The sequence below is a fragment of the Pristiophorus japonicus genome, chromosome 10 (genome assembly GCF_044704955.1).
Source record: "Pristiophorus japonicus isolate sPriJap1 chromosome 10, sPriJap1.hap1, whole genome shotgun sequence".
In the NCBI taxonomy this organism is placed as follows: domain Eukaryota; kingdom Metazoa; phylum Chordata; class Chondrichthyes; family Pristiophoridae; genus Pristiophorus; species Pristiophorus japonicus.
Window position 1 is genome coordinate 22,460,193 of NC_091986.1, and position 16,496 is coordinate 22,476,688.

The 16,496-nt window shown below is 41.9% G+C and overlaps 1 protein-coding gene across 3 annotated transcripts in view; it reads left to right on the forward strand.

The window, feature by feature from the left end:
- rbm26 (RNA binding motif protein 26) overlaps positions 1-16,496 on the forward strand; it is a 90,820-nt gene that overhangs the window by 40,478 nt on the left and 33,846 nt on the right. For all 3 annotated transcript variants that reach the window (XM_070891694.1, XM_070891695.1, XM_070891697.1), the window contains 4 exons: positions 686-827; positions 7,413-7,572; positions 10,653-10,817; positions 14,946-15,086. In XM_070891694.1, coding sequence (XP_070747795.1) covers positions 686-827; positions 7,413-7,572; positions 10,653-10,817; positions 14,946-15,086 — 608 coding nt within the window. The remainder of the gene's footprint in view (positions 1-685; positions 828-7,412; positions 7,573-10,652; positions 10,818-14,945; positions 15,087-16,496) is intronic.

Below are 16,496 nucleotides of genomic sequence, written 5' to 3' on the forward strand. Positions count from 1 at the left end.
TAATCATCAAAACATCGAAAACAATGACGACATCTCACCCACGCACCATTACCTCCTGGAATTCCACAAGTATTTATTCTTGGCCCCCTCCTATTCCTCATCTACACGCTGTCTCTCACATTATCTGAATACATGGGGTTGAATTCCACATATACGTTGACTACACCCAGCTCTACATTTTCACCAGCTCTTGATCCCATTGACTATCCTTATATTATCCCACTTGTCTAACTTCCAGTCCTAGATGAGCCGCATCCTCCTCCAGCCCCTATTCAGAACTCTGCGTTTCTCCAACTCAAGCCTCTTGTGCTTCCCCCATTCTCTTCACCCCACAATAAGTGGTCATGATCTCAGCTTTGGAATTTACCTTCTAAACCTCTCCACCGCAACACCTTTCTTTCCTTCTCTGAGTTGCTTCATGAAACCTACCTATTTTGACCCCTCCTAATCTCTCCTGTAGCTTGGTGCCAATTTTTGTCTGATTACATTTTCTATGAAGCGTCTCGTTTTTCTGCATTTAAAGATGTTCTATAAATGCAAGTTATCATCTCTAATTACTGCCTCCCATACATCTATAATAATTCTACATATGAATCATGAAAGAGAGCCGCTTGTATTCAATACGTTTTCATTGAAGTATGTTCTGGTTTTGAAAATGACTATGTTCCATCTGTTTACATTCTAGCTGTAAATATAACTGTGAAAACAGAAAAACCTGCTACCAACAACAACATGCGGATAGTGGTGGATTCCGAGTCCAGGAAACGTACAATTGGTGCTGCTGCAGCTGCTGAAGGAGTGCCTGCAAAGAAATCTTGGTTTGACAAGTAAAGTTTGATTTTCATTTTCTGTTAGATATTTCCACCCTCTCTCGTAATTTCCTTGGCATTGCAAATGAATTGTGTGAACTTGTTGTCACTAATCTTTTCAGCAAGAGCATTGTAAGCTTGGTTGATTGAACTGAGGAAATGTTGCACTTCAATGAAATGCATGCAGATGCATTGCTTTGAAGAGTTTTGTGCCATGTGGCGCAACTTGGTCAAATGCTGTTCTCTTTTTGTATAGTAGGCATTTTTTATCAATCTCACTTTGTGGTTCTTTTTATCTTCCTTTCTCGGCAAGAGTTCCAAATATTGAAATGCATCTGTTTATATAAAAAAAAATAGGTATAGGTACTAAGATTTTTACAAGTTTCAATTGTTAGCCATAATGTCTTTATTATTGATTTCAATATCTGTCAGCTGAAGTTCAGCCTCATTGAGCTTTCTGCATCAAGTAACTAAGGTGATGACACGTCACTGAGATGTGCTTTTTATTTTAAAAAAATTGAAAACTCCTGATGGTTTAGCAGATTCACACAGCAGATGAGCCACAGGATCAGGCTGGTCCACAGGCTTAATCCCCGCTCTCTGCTGAATTAGCTGATCTCGTCTGATTGCCAGTAAGCATGCTTCAATTTTTCAGTCATCCTGGGTTCTGCTGGGGAATATCAGCCAAGGTTCCCACTACTGGATGCTGTACAGTGAGCCCCCCCTGCTAGAACTGTGAAGATGTGGTGTTGGCTGAGGATAGGATTGGGCACTGCATTTAGTTTTTCATATCCCATGGAGAATAGTGTGGAGTCATGGAAGGATTTGCAGGCTATAATTAACAGTTTGCTAGGCTGTGATGTGAACATTTCTTCCATGGTCGCAAAGATCTTGTACCAGTCGATAGATTGGTTAGATCTATACAGCAGGAAAGTTTTGTGGAGTCCTACAAGCCATACGATGACTGGGGAGGGTACACCCGCGTCCATCGGACAAGGATATCCCGCTGGATGTTAACCCAGAATTCATAGCCGGAGTTCCGGTCTCCACTCGCCAGGACTGCCTGGAGCAGGGTTCAAAACCAGAACATAACATAAGAAATAGGAGCAGGAGTAGGCCATTTGGCCCCTCGAGCCTGCTCCGCCATTTAATAAGATCATGGCTGTTCCGATCATGGACTCAGCTCCACTTCCCTACCCGCTCCCCATAACCCTTTATTCCCTTGTCGCTCAAAAATCTGCCCATCTTCGCCTTAAAAGCTCTCTGGGGCAGAGAATTCCACAGATTTACAACCCTCTGAGAAGAAATTCCTCCTCCTCTTAGTTTTAAATTGGCGGGCCCCTTATTCTGAGAATATGACCTAGTTTTAGCTTTCCCTATGAGTGGAAATATCCTCTCTGCATCCATCTTGTCGAGCCCCCTCATTATCTTATATGTTTGGATAAGATTACACTTCATTCTTCTGAATTCCAATGTGTATAGGCTCAACCTATCTTCATAAGTCACCCTCCTCATCTCCAGAATCAATCTCGTGAACCTTCTCTGAACAGCCTGCAATGCAAATATTGACCATACTTGATCAGCTCCGCTGGGCAGGCCACATAGTTCGCATGCCAGACACGAGACTCCCAAAGCAAGTGCTCTACTCTGAACTCCTTCACGTCAAACGAGCCAAAGGTGGGCAGCGGAAACGTTACAAGGACACCCTCAAAGCCTCCCTGATAAACTGCGACCTACCCACTGACACTTAGAGCGGTCTTTGGCCAAGGTCTCCTAAGTGGAGGAATCTCATCCGGGAGGGCGCTGAGCACCTCGAGTCTCGTTGCTGAGAGCGTGCAGAAATCAAGCGCAGGCAGTGGAAAGAGCGCGCGGCAAACCAGACCTACCCACCTGTGACAGACTGTGGCTCTCATATTGGACTGTACAGTCACCTAAGAACTCATGTTAAGAGTGGAAGCAAATCTTCCTCGACTCCGAGGGACTGCCTATGATGATCCTTCCTTAAATACGGAGACAAAAACTACGCAGTACTCTAGGTGTGGTCTTACTAATCCTGTACAGTTGTAGCAGGGTTTCTCTGCTTTTGTATTCTATCCCCTTGCAATAAAGGCCAACGTTCCATTTGCCTTCCTAATTACTTGCTGTACCTGCATACTAACGTTTTGTGTTTCATGCACAAAAACCCCCAGGTCCCTCTGTACTGCAGCACTATGCAATTTTTCTCCATTTAAATTATACTTTGCTTTTCTATTTCTTCTGCCAAAGTGGATAACCTCACATTTTCTCACATTATACTCCAACTGCCAAATTTCTGTCTATATCCCTTTGTAGATTTTTTGTGTCCTCCTCACAATTTGCTTTCCCACTCATCTTTGTATCATCAGCAAACTTGGTTACATTGCACTCGGTCCCTTCATCCAAGTCATTAATATAGATTGTAAATAGTTGAGGCCCCAGAACCGATCCCTGTGGCACCCCACTCGTTACTGTTTGCCAACTGGAAAATTATCCATTTATCCCAACTCTGTTTTCTGTTGGTTAGCCAATCCTCTATCCATGCTAATATATTACACCCAATCGCGTGAACTTTTATCTTGTGCAGTAACCTTTTATGTGGCACCTTATCAAATGCCTTCTGGAAATCCAAATACACCACACCCACTGGTTCCCCCTTATCCACCCTGCTTGTTACATCCTCAAACAACTCCAGCAAATTTGTGAAACATAATTTCCCTTTCATAAAACCATGCTGACTCTGCTTGATTGAATTATGCTTTACCAAATGTCCTGCTACTGCTGCCTTAATAATGGACTCCAGCATTTTCCCAACGACAGATGTTAGGCTAATTGGTGTATAGTTTCCTGCTTTCTATCTGCCTCCTTTTTTAAATAGGGGCGTTAAATTTGTGGTTTTCCAATCCGCTGGGACCTCTCCAGAATCCAGGGAATTTTGGTAGATTACAACCAATGCATCCACTATCTCTGTAAGCCATCAGGTCCAGAGGACTTGTCTGCCTTTAGTCCCGTTATTTTACCAAGTACTACTAATTTAGTGATCGATTGATTGTATTACGTGCCTCTCTCCCTATAGCCCTTGATAATCCACTATCGGGGTGTTTTTAGTGTCTTCTACCATGAAGACCGACACAAAATATTTGTTCAACATCTGCCATTTCCCTGTTCCCCATTATTAATTCCTCAGTCTCATCCTGTAGAGGACCAACATTTACTTTAGCCACTCTTTTCCTTTTTATGTACCTGTAGAAACTCTTACTATCTGTTTTTATACTTTGTGCTAGTTTACTTTCATAATCTATCCCCCCCTCTTTATTATATTTTTAGTTCTTTGCTGGCTTTTAAAACTTTCCCAATCCTCTGGCCTCCCACTAATCTTGGCCACATTGTATGCCTTTGTTTTCAATTTGATACCATCCCTTATTTCCTTAGTTAGCCACGGATGGTTATCCAATCTCTTAGAGCCTTTCCTTCTCATTGGGATATATTTTTGTTGCGAGTTATGAAATATCACAAATGTCTGCCGATGCGCATCAATCATCCCACACTTTAATCTATTTTCCCAGTCCACTTTAGCCAACTCTGCCATCATAGCTTTGTACTGTCCTTTATTTAAGCTTAGGACACTGGTTTGAGATCCAACTGTTTCACCCTCCAACTGAATTTGAAATTCAACCATGTTCTGGTCACTCATTCCTAGAGGATCCTTTACTTGGAGATCGTTTATTAATCCTGTCTCATTACACAGTACCAGGTCGAAGATGGCCTGCTCCCTGGTTGGTTCCGCAATGTACTGTTCAAGGAAACTATCCCAGATACACGCTCTGAACTCTTCCTCAAAGCTAAACTGGCCAATTTGCTTTGTTCGATCAATATGAAAATTAAAATCGCATATGATTATTGCCGTTCTTTTTTTTTTTTTACAAGCCTCCATTATTTGTTGATTTATACTCGGTCCCAACAATGTAGCTACGATTCGGGGGCCTGTTGACGATGCCCACCAGCGACTTTTTTCCCATATTATTCCTTATCTCCACCCAAACTGATTCAACATCTCTATCTTCTGAGCCAATATCGTTTCTCACTAATGTGCTGATCGTGTCCTTTATTAACAGTGCTACCCCACCTCCTTTTCCTTTCTGTCTGTCTATCCTTCCGAATTGTCAAATACCCCTGAATATTTAGTTCCCAGTCTTGGTCACCTTGCAACCATGTCTCTGTAATGGCTATCAGATCATATCCATTTGTATATATTTGTGCCGTCAACTTGTCTATTTTGTTAGGAATGCTGCGTGCATTCAGATCAAGAGCTTTCAATTTTTTTTTAACCATCTTTTCCTGCTTTGACTCCACTTTCTGGTTCACCTTTATGTTTATATATTCTGTCCCTTCCTGGCACGCTCTGGTTTTCATTTCCCCCAGTGCTACCCTGGTCTGTTGTCTTCTCTTTATTCTTTGACTTTTAAAATTTTCACTCACCTGAACCCTTTCTTCCCCCGCCCACCCCCACTAATTAGTTTAAAGCCCTCTCTACAGTCCTAGTTATTTGATTCGCCAGGACCCGAGTCCCAGCATGGTCTAAGTGGAGCCCGTCCGAATGGAACAGCTCCCTCTTGCCCCAGTACTGGTGCCTGTGTCCCACGGACCAAAACCCATTTTTCCCACACCAGTCTGAGCCACGTGTTTAACTCTCTGATTTTATTTACCCAATGCAAATTTGCTTGTGGCTCAAGTAGTAATCGAGAGATTCTTGCCTTTTGTGGTTCTGCTTTTTAATTTGGCCCCTAGCTGTTCACAATCCCTCTGCAGAACCTCTTTCTTTGTTCTACATATGTCGTTGGTACCCATATGGACCACGCCAACTGGATCTTCACCCTCCCACTCCAAGTTCCTCTCTAGCCCAGAGGAGATGTCCTTAACCCTGGCACACAGGGTAGGCAACACAGTCTTCGGGACTCTCACTCTCAGCTGCAGAGAACAGTATCTATCCCCCTTATGATACTCTCCCCTACCACTGCAACGTTTTTTACTCCCCCAATTGAATGGGCCCTTGTACCACGGTACTGTGATCAGTTTGCTTATCCACCCTGCAGTCCCTGCTCTTAGCCACACAAGTATAAGCCTCGAACCTGTTGGACAAGGGCTGTGTCTCTTCCATCCCTCCACCCTGAGTCCCCCCCATACCTTCCTCACTCGTAGTAACAACAACCTCCTGTCCCTGATCACAGATCGAATTTGAATGAATTAATTTAATTGGTGTGACTCGCTCATGGATTGCGGCGTCCAGGTAACACTCCACCTTCCTGATGTGTCGCAGTGTCTGCAGCTCGGATTCCAGCTCATCAACGCAGAGCCGAAGTTCCTCGAGCTGGAGACACTTGATGCAAATTTGGTCGACGGGTACCTCGGTGGTGTCCACCAGCTTCCACATGTTGCAGCAGTGACACATTGCCTCCCTTGCCATCTCTAATATATTTAACCAGATTTAGTTTTGTTATTAATCCCGGCCCCTAATTTAAGGCTCTTAATTTAAAGCAAGAAGAGAGAGCAAAAAACTCATCAACTAATCACTTCCCTGCCTTCCTATGACATTGAATGTAATCGCCCTCTCTTATCTGCTCGCGCTACTCCCTGCGGTGGCTGGCTGCTCGCACTTTTAAGCTCCCGCTGCTGCTCAGGTGTTCCCTCCTCGGTCACAGGGGCGGCGCTGTCCTTTTTAACTCCAGTGCGAATACTAGCATCAAGCCAAAAGTTCGTTCTGGTACTCAAGTGATGTCGACAGAGCTGGATCGTCATCTACCTGCCAATTATTTGTTACGGCTCACAAATGAATCATGCCCACATGGGTAACTAGATAGAAGGTGGTGGGTTGCATTGAGCTGCTCCCCAGCAAGGAATTTACTTCAGGGGTGGAAGGGAGAAAACTGTTGGGAGGAAAACGAGAAGCCAATGTGAAGGGACAGGTACCAAAACTGAAGCATACGGCACTAAAAAGAAATGGGGAAGATGAGAGAGATCATGTTGTGGCTAGATGATGCCAAGTGTTTTAAAAGCCTCAAGTTTGTAGAGAGAAAGGAAGACTGATAGCGTTGATATGTTTTCAGTTTTGAGATTCTGGCATACTGTTGCATTTGGAGCTGTGCCATGAGTCTTAATTTCTACACAGAACATGGATTTGAGTTTTGCAAGTTTGAGGAATTTTATAATGTTTAGTTTTGGGCCAAGACTTAAATTGAAGGCTTTGTTGCAAGGCACTCCTTTCGGTGCGCCAGCAGTGGAATCCATTTCTTTCAGCAACTTTTTAAAATAATTTATTTACAAATTTAAAAACTCTGGTGCGATATAAAAGGAATGCTGTGAAGACCTGGCTTTGGAGATCCAATTCCAAAATGTTAGTCCTGGCAATGTACTCTGCTTCGAATGAGTCTGGATATCCAAATAAGCCAACTGCCAAAAGCATTGAGCCTTAAAATCAACATATGGATAGGTTTTCGTAAGTCAAATTTATAGAAAATATGCAGACAATAGTTTTATGCAGTTAACTTTTAATGAGTACATAGGGTTAACCTGATCTGACTGTTTCAACAGGCCAAATTTCAACAAAGCAAATAACCAAGGATTTCTAAAGAAACCACAGTATGGGATTGAAAACACCAAGCTTGAGCTCCGGAAGGTTCCACAGGAGTTAAATAACATCAGCAAGCTCAATGAACACTTCAGTAAATTTGGAACAATTGTGAATCTGCAGGTGGGAATTCAAGGAAAATTGTTAAGTGCTTCACAGCCGAGCCTGGTCCTATTGTCACCCAATGCCGACCTGTGCACTTTGCAGCTGGATAGTAATCTGGAGTGGAAACACTGGTTAATTGTTCCCTGCTTGGGGGATGCCAATTCCAAATGAAGCATATCTCCTGACCTAACTCAGCAAATACCTGAAGTCATAATTGAGACTTTTTGATCTGTATGGTTTATTACTCTACTTGATCTTTGGGGAAGCCTTCTGAATTGCTTTTATTTTGGAAAGTGGTATTTTCTCAGTTTGGGTGTGCTGCACTTACAGGTGGTGCCATGAACATAACATATTACTAATTGAGTACAATGGGGCAGCACCTTACATTGTGACCAATCCCAAACCTACCCCTTAATTCTTGTGTTTCTTATCAAAGAAAAATGTATTTGCAATTGTACTTTCTCTTGAATCTGCAAAGCACATCCTCAACTGCACCATTAGGGACACTACTACCCACTTCCAACTACTATGGAAAGCTCCTCATAACTTGTCTCCGTTTTCTCCCTTCTAACCAATTTTTAACCCAGTTTGCCAACCTTTCTCCAGTTCCGTATCCATTAATCTTCTCTCAATCTCCCACGTGGCACCTCATTAAAGGCTTTCCACTGCAACTTCGTCAACTATCAAAGAATTCTGAGATTTGTTGAGCACAATTGTTCATTTTTAAATCCGCGCTGGCTGCCACTAACTTTTCTTTTTATCGGGATTAATTGTAATTTTATTCTTAAAGATTCTTAAAATCTTCCCTACTATAGACGTTAAGCGAACTGGTCTGTAATTACTTGGATCGGCTGTCTCCGTTATAAAAATGGTTAGTACATTGACCATGATTGAGTTTGCTATTGATTCATACTGCTAACAATGAATCGCCCGACCCTGGTGGCATGATGTCTCAGTCTATGAAAAATACCTGTGCAAATGAGTTTTTCTGCAAACATTCTTGATGTTTAATGTATACTTTGTGGAATTAGTTTCTCATTTGCCTATTACTTCAATGCTAAGCTATTTTGAACCTTGTGATTAAAATGCATCTTGCATTGTGAAACTCCGATGGGTTTGGATAAAGAAGGCACTTGGACATTACAACTCCTGCTTTCAGTACAGTATACCAATCCATGTCTTCCCATTACAGTCCAAATTGTTTTTTAAATGAGTCTAGTGCCGTGGCCTAATTACCTCTCCCGACAACCCATTCGAACTGTTGATTACCCATCACTCACTTGGAATTAAGCTTGACTTGACCTTTCTATTTCAGCATAAATTATCATAAAGTTGTTAATGGTTTTTTAAAACTTTGCTCGAAGTCACATCTTTGTGTCATACATGGTCACACCCCAGATTTTAGAGTAGATTTCAAAACATGTTATCTTAATGGCTCATCACAGGCACATCTCAATTTACTCAACAAATTTTGTCCATGGACCAGAATGTGAATTCTGGCATTCTAGAGGTAAAATAAATCCCTTCCCAAAGATTAAAATTTAATGTTGAAAGTATGGGTAAGGTCAAAAATAGAACCTGTTTGGGATGTGTCCTTCTGGTCTTGTTTTCAGAGTCACATTCATTCTGCTTCTGGGAATACATAAGGAATCTTAATATCACTTTGGAAAATGTGTGTTCTCCTTCACTGAATGTTAAAAGTTGTATGTTTCTTGCAGTTTTTGATAAGAATGCATTTTACGTTGCAATATTTCTCATTCCAGGTGGTTAAGGGCATATTGAGTGGTCAGTTTGCATGGAAATAACTATCAGCAGTCAGGAATGCAAACTTTGAAAGTTGCTGTTTTATTCGAGAAAAATATTACAGTTGATTCAAGATAATTTGTGCAAAGCCATACAGAGGGAGAGAAAAACCATGCAACATTTCAAGTATCTTCTAAAGAAGTCCTAAATATTAAATATAGTATTTCACATTTGTTGCTGAATTTTGAAACAAATCCTGAATGTCTTGCTTTCGTTAACTTGGCATAATTTTCATTCAACTTTGTAAACTTTTTTTCCCCCAAAAATTTCCAGTCACGTGTATTGTATGAACTATTTCAGCTATTGAGTAGTTTCTTGCTGCCAGCAGGTGCCACTATACTCTTGTACTAGAGTTGTCACTGAAGGCCGCCTCCACCATGTGGCAAAATGTAATACAGCATGTGCTATTCAGCAAATTCGGTTATAAACTAGTTCAACCAATGCTCACTGTATTTGACATCATTTGTCTGCTAGTTTTTAAACTGGTGAAAACCTGTGTTAAAATAGCAGATGGGGGATCCTTTTGTTATTATCGTCAACAGTAATTTAAAGTCTGTTTCAGAATGAGTGCTCGTGTAAAGTTTCTGTCCTGGTTATGATGGTGGAAGCAGTATAATTTTGTCCATGTTGAAAGGAGAAGACATACTATCATGTCCTGTACATTACTAGAATTATTTTGAAATCCAAGGATTGTTGATTTGTAGGTACAACACAGTAACATCCCACAAGCATTAATGAGATGAATGATCAATGAATCAGTTTTTGGTAGTGTTTGATAAGAATGTTGCTGAGGACTGTAGAACGCTATTCTCTGAACTCCTTGCTCTTTGAATAGTGTGATCATTAACATCCAGTTGGACTGGCGAAGATGACTTTGGTCCAATATGTCAGTTATATTGAAAACTTTTCCGTCCTCCTTTTCTCTCTTCCCTTCCTTTCTCTTGTAGACTGATTTTGAAGCAGGGGGAAGCAGAGGCAGTCCTTGCCTACTAGTTGTTGTTCTTGATTTTGTCACTGCAAAATGGAGCAGTGCTAGGAAAACCAGGGTGGAGAGGGAAGGGACTTCACCATTAAGAGGGCAGCACGGTGGAGGAGGATATGTGGAGTTCTAGCATGAAGAGGGAAAGAAATCCCTGTTGATTGATGTGGCCCAGGTAGTCTCATTGCCTGCTTGAGTGCTTAGATTATACAAACATCAGCTGATGTTGAGTGCTGGGAAAACTGACTTTTTTTTTTTGCACTGTTGTGATTTGAGGAGGCTGAAATTCATTTTAAATGTGTTTGACTTTTTCAAGGTTGCTTATCAAGGTGATCTGGAGGGTGCCCTTATTCAGTTTGCCGTGCATGAAGAAGCAAAGCGAGCAATCTCGAGCACAGAAGCAGTACTCAATAATCGATTCATCAAAGTATACTGGCATCGGGAAAGCAATTCTCAGCAAACGACAACTGCAAATCAAAAGGTAGTAACTACATTTTTCTGTGCAGTTTAGTTTGGTTGTAGCAAGTGAGGTGATACAATTTTTAGGTTTTAATATTAGAATGCCAATAATTGTTCTAATTTTACAGATTAAATGTGTAGTGTACCTAGTGGATCACTTGCAGCGCTACCACATATACTATATTGTCTTACTTCATTACTTTTTCTGATAAAACATTTGAAGCAGAATAACATGCAAGATAATATAGTTTTGGAGTGCTACAGTAAAGACAGCATGATTAGCCAAATGGCTCCTGCTCTCTAAACTACTATGGTTCTATAGGAAGCAATCTACAAGCCTTGGAAGGTTGAGACAATGTTGCATGTGTTCATTATTATAGATCAGAGTTGTCAAACCTGTGGCCTTCAAACCCAGGCAACTCATTGTGTTTGTTTGTCCTTGTGTGGTTTGGAAAGTGCTGTTTTCAGTGCTCTTGTCTCATTGTTGGATAAATCTTAAATTAAAACATCAAGATCGGTTAGTATCTATAGCTAAACCAGGCTTAAGATTTATGCAAATTAATGACAACATGCATTTAAACTTGTAGCCTAGGAAGGTGATAGTTGTTTATTTCCCCTTGCACAAATGTTCCCCTGAAACTAATGTAACTCCCACCCAACGTTTCCTTTCTCTGGCTAAGACACCGCCCACTTCCAAATGCTTAACTTTACTTTTATGTATTCAAGGCAAGGATATTGGTGGTAGAGGATGTAATATGTTACCATTTTGATATTTCAGTATGGGCATCAAGCACTCGAGGTCGGGTACAGTACATTCAGTTGCAGAATGAAACTCCCTCTTTTGTTTCAATAATGTCCCTTGGTGCGAATTTTCTGGGCACCACCGAGGTTGCGAGTTGCTGAACCAGTCCACGAGGAACCAGGCTATAGGACTGTTCTAGCCTAATAGTTAGCAAAGCAGGGAAACCATTATTCCATCAGTCCAGAGCAGATTTCGATACCAAGCTTAGAGGTGAAGGACCAGACCGCTAGCCATTTTTACTTAAAAAAAAAAATACTTTGTGCAACTTAATTTGCATGCCCTGTTTGCTTCATTATCTGAAATCTTAATTACAAATCACTACTTTTTTTTTGGACTTTTCTTCGATTTAATCTTCCAGGCTGTAAAACGTCTAAACACAGTTAAACCAGCTTTTAATCACTTCACTCCCTCTTTCGAATCATAGAATAATACAGCACCAGAAGGAAGCCATTCGGCCCATCGTGCCTGTGCCAGCTCTTTGATAGAGATATCCGATTAATCCCACTCCCTCTGCTCTTTCCCCATAGCCCTGTAACATTTTTTCCCTTCCAAATATTTATCCAATTCTCTTGCATGTTACCATTTAATCTGCTTCCACCACCCCTTCAGGCAGTGCATTCCAGATCACAACAGCTCGCTGTACTTATTTAAAAAAAAATTTCTCGTGTTGCCTCTGGTTCTATTGCCAATCACCTTAAATCTGTGTCCTCCGGTTGCCGATCCTTCTGTCACTCGAAACCGTTTCTCCTTATTTACTTGATCAAAACCCTTCATGATTTTGGACACTTATGCAATCTCTTAACCGTCCCTTCTCCAAGGAGAACAACCCCAGCTTCTCCAGTCTCTCCATATAACTGAAGTCCCTTATCCCTGGTACCATTCAAGTAAATCTCCTCTGCACCCTCTCTAAGGCCTTTGTGTGGTGCCCAGAATTGAATGCTATACTCCAACTGAAACAGCCTCCTCATCTTGTCCTGCCACTTTCAAAGATTTATGTACATACAGCCTTGGGTCACTGTTCCTGTACTCGCTTTAAAATTGTACCATTTTGTTCATATTACCTCTCGCCATCAATGTTCCCTTTAATTTATTTTTTGGGTGTGTGTTCTATTAAACAAAACTACCGTGCATCCGCGGTTTTTCCCATTTAAAAGCCAGTGAACCGGCTGCGCGGGATCTCCAGAGGGCCGCGCAGCTAAAAGGGAACATTCTTCCTAATAAGATGTATCACTTCACACTTCTGTGTTAAATTTCATCGGCCAGTTGTCTGTCCATTTCACCAGTCTGTCTATGGCCTCCTGAAGTCTGTTACTATCCTCATTGTTTACTACATTTGAGTTTTGTATCATGTGCAAACTTTGAAATTTTGCCCCGTATAGCGAAGTTCAGCTTATTAAAATATATCAAAGAGCAGTGGTCCTAAAATCAACCCCAAAGGAATACCACTGTATATTTACTTCCAGTCTGAAAACAACTGCTTGCCATTACTCTCTGTTTTCTATTCCTTAGCCAATTTTGTATCCACTGTCCCTTTAACCCTTTGGGCTTTAATTTTGCTAACAACTCTCTTATGTGATACTTTGTCAGGCGCATCTTGAAAGTTCATTTACACATTAATTACATTTCCCTCATCAACCCTCCGTTACTTCATCAAAGTACTCTTTCCTTTTAACAGCTAATCTATTCTCGTACTCTCTCTCTCTTTGACCCTCATTCCTTTTTTTTAACACTCTACTTTTTGTATTCAGCTTGCTTCTCCACTGTATTATGAACCTTATACGAGTCACAGGCCGCCTTTTTCTGTCTCATTTTAACCTCTATCTTTAGTTATCGAGGGAGCTCTACCTTTGGATGACCTTCCTTGCCTCCTCATCGGAATGTGTTTACTCTGTACTTGAACCATCTTTTGTTTTCTCCACTTCTCAAGATATTGGCTCCTTGCTGGGGCATGGTTCATTGGATGTCAGTTATCCTTCATGACCTGGTGTAAGTCTGTCTCAGCAGTAACTGAGACTACTTTATCATAGGGGAGCCTAATGCTGTTTTCACCTGAAGCCCATACATGCACTTCAAGCAGCGATTGTGATCAGGGTAAAGAAACGTGGCCAAATTTCTCTCGCTCTATTTCCCTCCCCCTCCCCCACTCCAAATCCCAGGGGTAAAACCGGACAGTGCCACTACCATCAGATCAATTTGAGATCTGTTAACTGTGAATTGAGAATGGAAACTGGTACGCTTAAATCTATATGCCTTGTTTAATTGCTGAGCTGTCAAGAGCCCACATTTTCTAAATAAGGAGCTGTTTTGAAATGAAACATGTGAGAGCAAGTTTGAATACAATGCAAACTGGCTTGGATGAAGTATGGACTTTGGACCCATAACTTAAATCTGTTCCCTCAATCAGAGGCTATATAATGCACCGTATGAGAAGCACTGGGGAATTAGGGGTGTACTACTGCATTTGCAGTTGAAATATTTTGTCTGGGTAGAGTGGAATGAGCTCCATTATACAAAGATGCTATACTTGACCCAGGAGTGTTTGAGAGACAGACAGTGGACGCCTGAAACGAGGACAGTATTCTATACCATGGAATCGATATCCCTTGCATTGACACACACTCACCAACAGCAAAGGGAAAAATCACTATTCCAGCTATGTATCAGCTGTGGCTCAGTGGGTAGTGCTCTCTCCTGAGTCAGAAGGTTGTGGGTTCAAGACCCATTCCAAGGAATTGAGCACAAAAAATCGAGGCAGACACTCCAGTGCAGTGCTGAGAGAGTGCTGCACTGTCGGAGGTGCCATCTTTCGGATGAGATGTTAAACCGAGGCCCCATCTGCTCTCAAGTGGATGTAAAAGATCCCATGGCGAAGAAGAGCAGGGGAGTTATTCCCGGTGTCCTGGCCAATATTTATCCCTCAATCAAAATTTTTTTTTAAATTATCTAGTCATTATCATATTGTTGTTTGTTGGAGCTTGCTTGTGTGCAAATTGGTTGCCACGTTTCCTGCATTACAACAGTGACTATACTTCAAAAGCTACAAAATGCTTTTGAGAAATCCGGTCGTCATGAAAGATGTTTGTATAAATCCAGTCTTTCTATATAGCTTTAGATATTGGATGCAGACCTGGTGATCTGACATAAGGTTCATACAGAGACTTGGTAACATTTGAAGTGCTAAATATAACCCTATGCCAGTGATTAAATGTCAACTGTGTCTAATGTAGAGCAAGAATTATAATGTAGAGTGATCATTAAGGTATACTTCTAACCAAATTTGTATGTCTTGGAGTTCAAGTAACTATTATTTTCCAGACTATTATTTTTTTTTCACTTGTCTTTTTTAAGATGGTTTGTGGACTGCAACAGCCAGTTAAGCAATCTCCTTTCACAGTTGTCAAACAATCTGTGAAGGACAGACTGGGGCCTCTACCACAAGGAAATTTGGAACCCACACAAACTCAGGTCATTCCCATAGCCAGCATTCAGGTATGTATAGTGGAGGTGTGTTTAACAATCAAATATTTTAAATCACAACAAAAGTATTGTTTCTTTTGCAATTTACTAGTTATGGTACAGACGCTACTATTCATTAAGCCTCCACAGACCGAATGATACTTTAGGTTGTACCTCTCCAGTCCGGAAACATCCATGGTTCAGCATTAGTCCCGGTTTCCAGTTTAGTGAGGTAAGCGGGCTGGGCAAGGGAAGTTACAGGCGGCTGACTGAGGTACTGAAGGTGGGCCTGATGGAGAGGAGGGTTTAAAAAAAAAAAGCAGCAAACCAGCACAGAGAGCGAGGCCAGAGTTTCGCAGCCGTCGGCGTTCAGAAGCCCGGGCGCTGCCTTCAGGTAAGGTTTCAGCTGGCTGACGACCATCGTGCCGTTCTGCTCGGTCGCATAGATGACCGGCAGCCCTTTCTTATCCACGGCCAGGTCGATGTCTGAATTTCCCCCCCCCCCCCCAAACCCATCGGGGGATGTCGTGGTAGTTGGCATGGGTGATGATGGCCTCGCAGCTTTTGATGAGAGTCCTCGGGTCGTATTTGACGATGTTCCTCGTGCGCTCCTTGTTAAAGACTGCTCCGTCGTACACCACGAAGCTGGTGCCGTCGACACAGTGGTGCAGCTTGTAGGTGGTGGTCTGGCGGCCGGAGGTGAAGTCGTCCAGCGACATGTACTCCATCAAGGTGTTGGTGAGGTACGGTGTCCACGGCATATAATCCATCTTGTACCCTGGAGCGGGTCTTTACACCAGGCCCTGGGCTGCTGTCAGCCTCTGTTACATAGATTGACTTCACAACCCCTTTCAGAGTCCCGGGGCATACAAAAACTAAAACAGGCGACGAGGAAGAGAAGAAAAGAAAAAAAAATCAATTAGCATTTTAAACACCTGTAGCATGACCATCCGTGGTTCTGAAAATTCTCTTTCGGCATCGGTCAGATTCCGAGGGTGCCAGACCAGAGAGGTCCAACCTGGACAAGGATTTCTCTACAAAGCAATTGCCTTTTCAAATTCCCTCCTTTAATGTTTGGTGACCGGTTCACTGAGTTAAAGTATAACCTGCTGAGACCTGCATTTGTTTCTTTCCTCTTGTCAGGAGGAGCTGTCGTTATCTCAGTTGAAAATGTTTTTCCCCACTAGTTGTTCATTCCAAAACTGCAGCATAACTTTGACTATTACTCTTGACTATTACTCTGTCTATTCTCTCCTGCCCCCACACGCTTCTTCAGTTTCAAATTGGGTGTTCCTGGTGTCTTAAATCCAAATTAATCGAAGATGATGGGAAACTTTTTGACCTGTTGCTGCACGTTGCTCTGAGAATACTTTTCCCACTAGTTAATGTAGGTCTAAATGTTTTCATCAAAAAATAAAGGATAGTAATTTTTCCGATTATTCA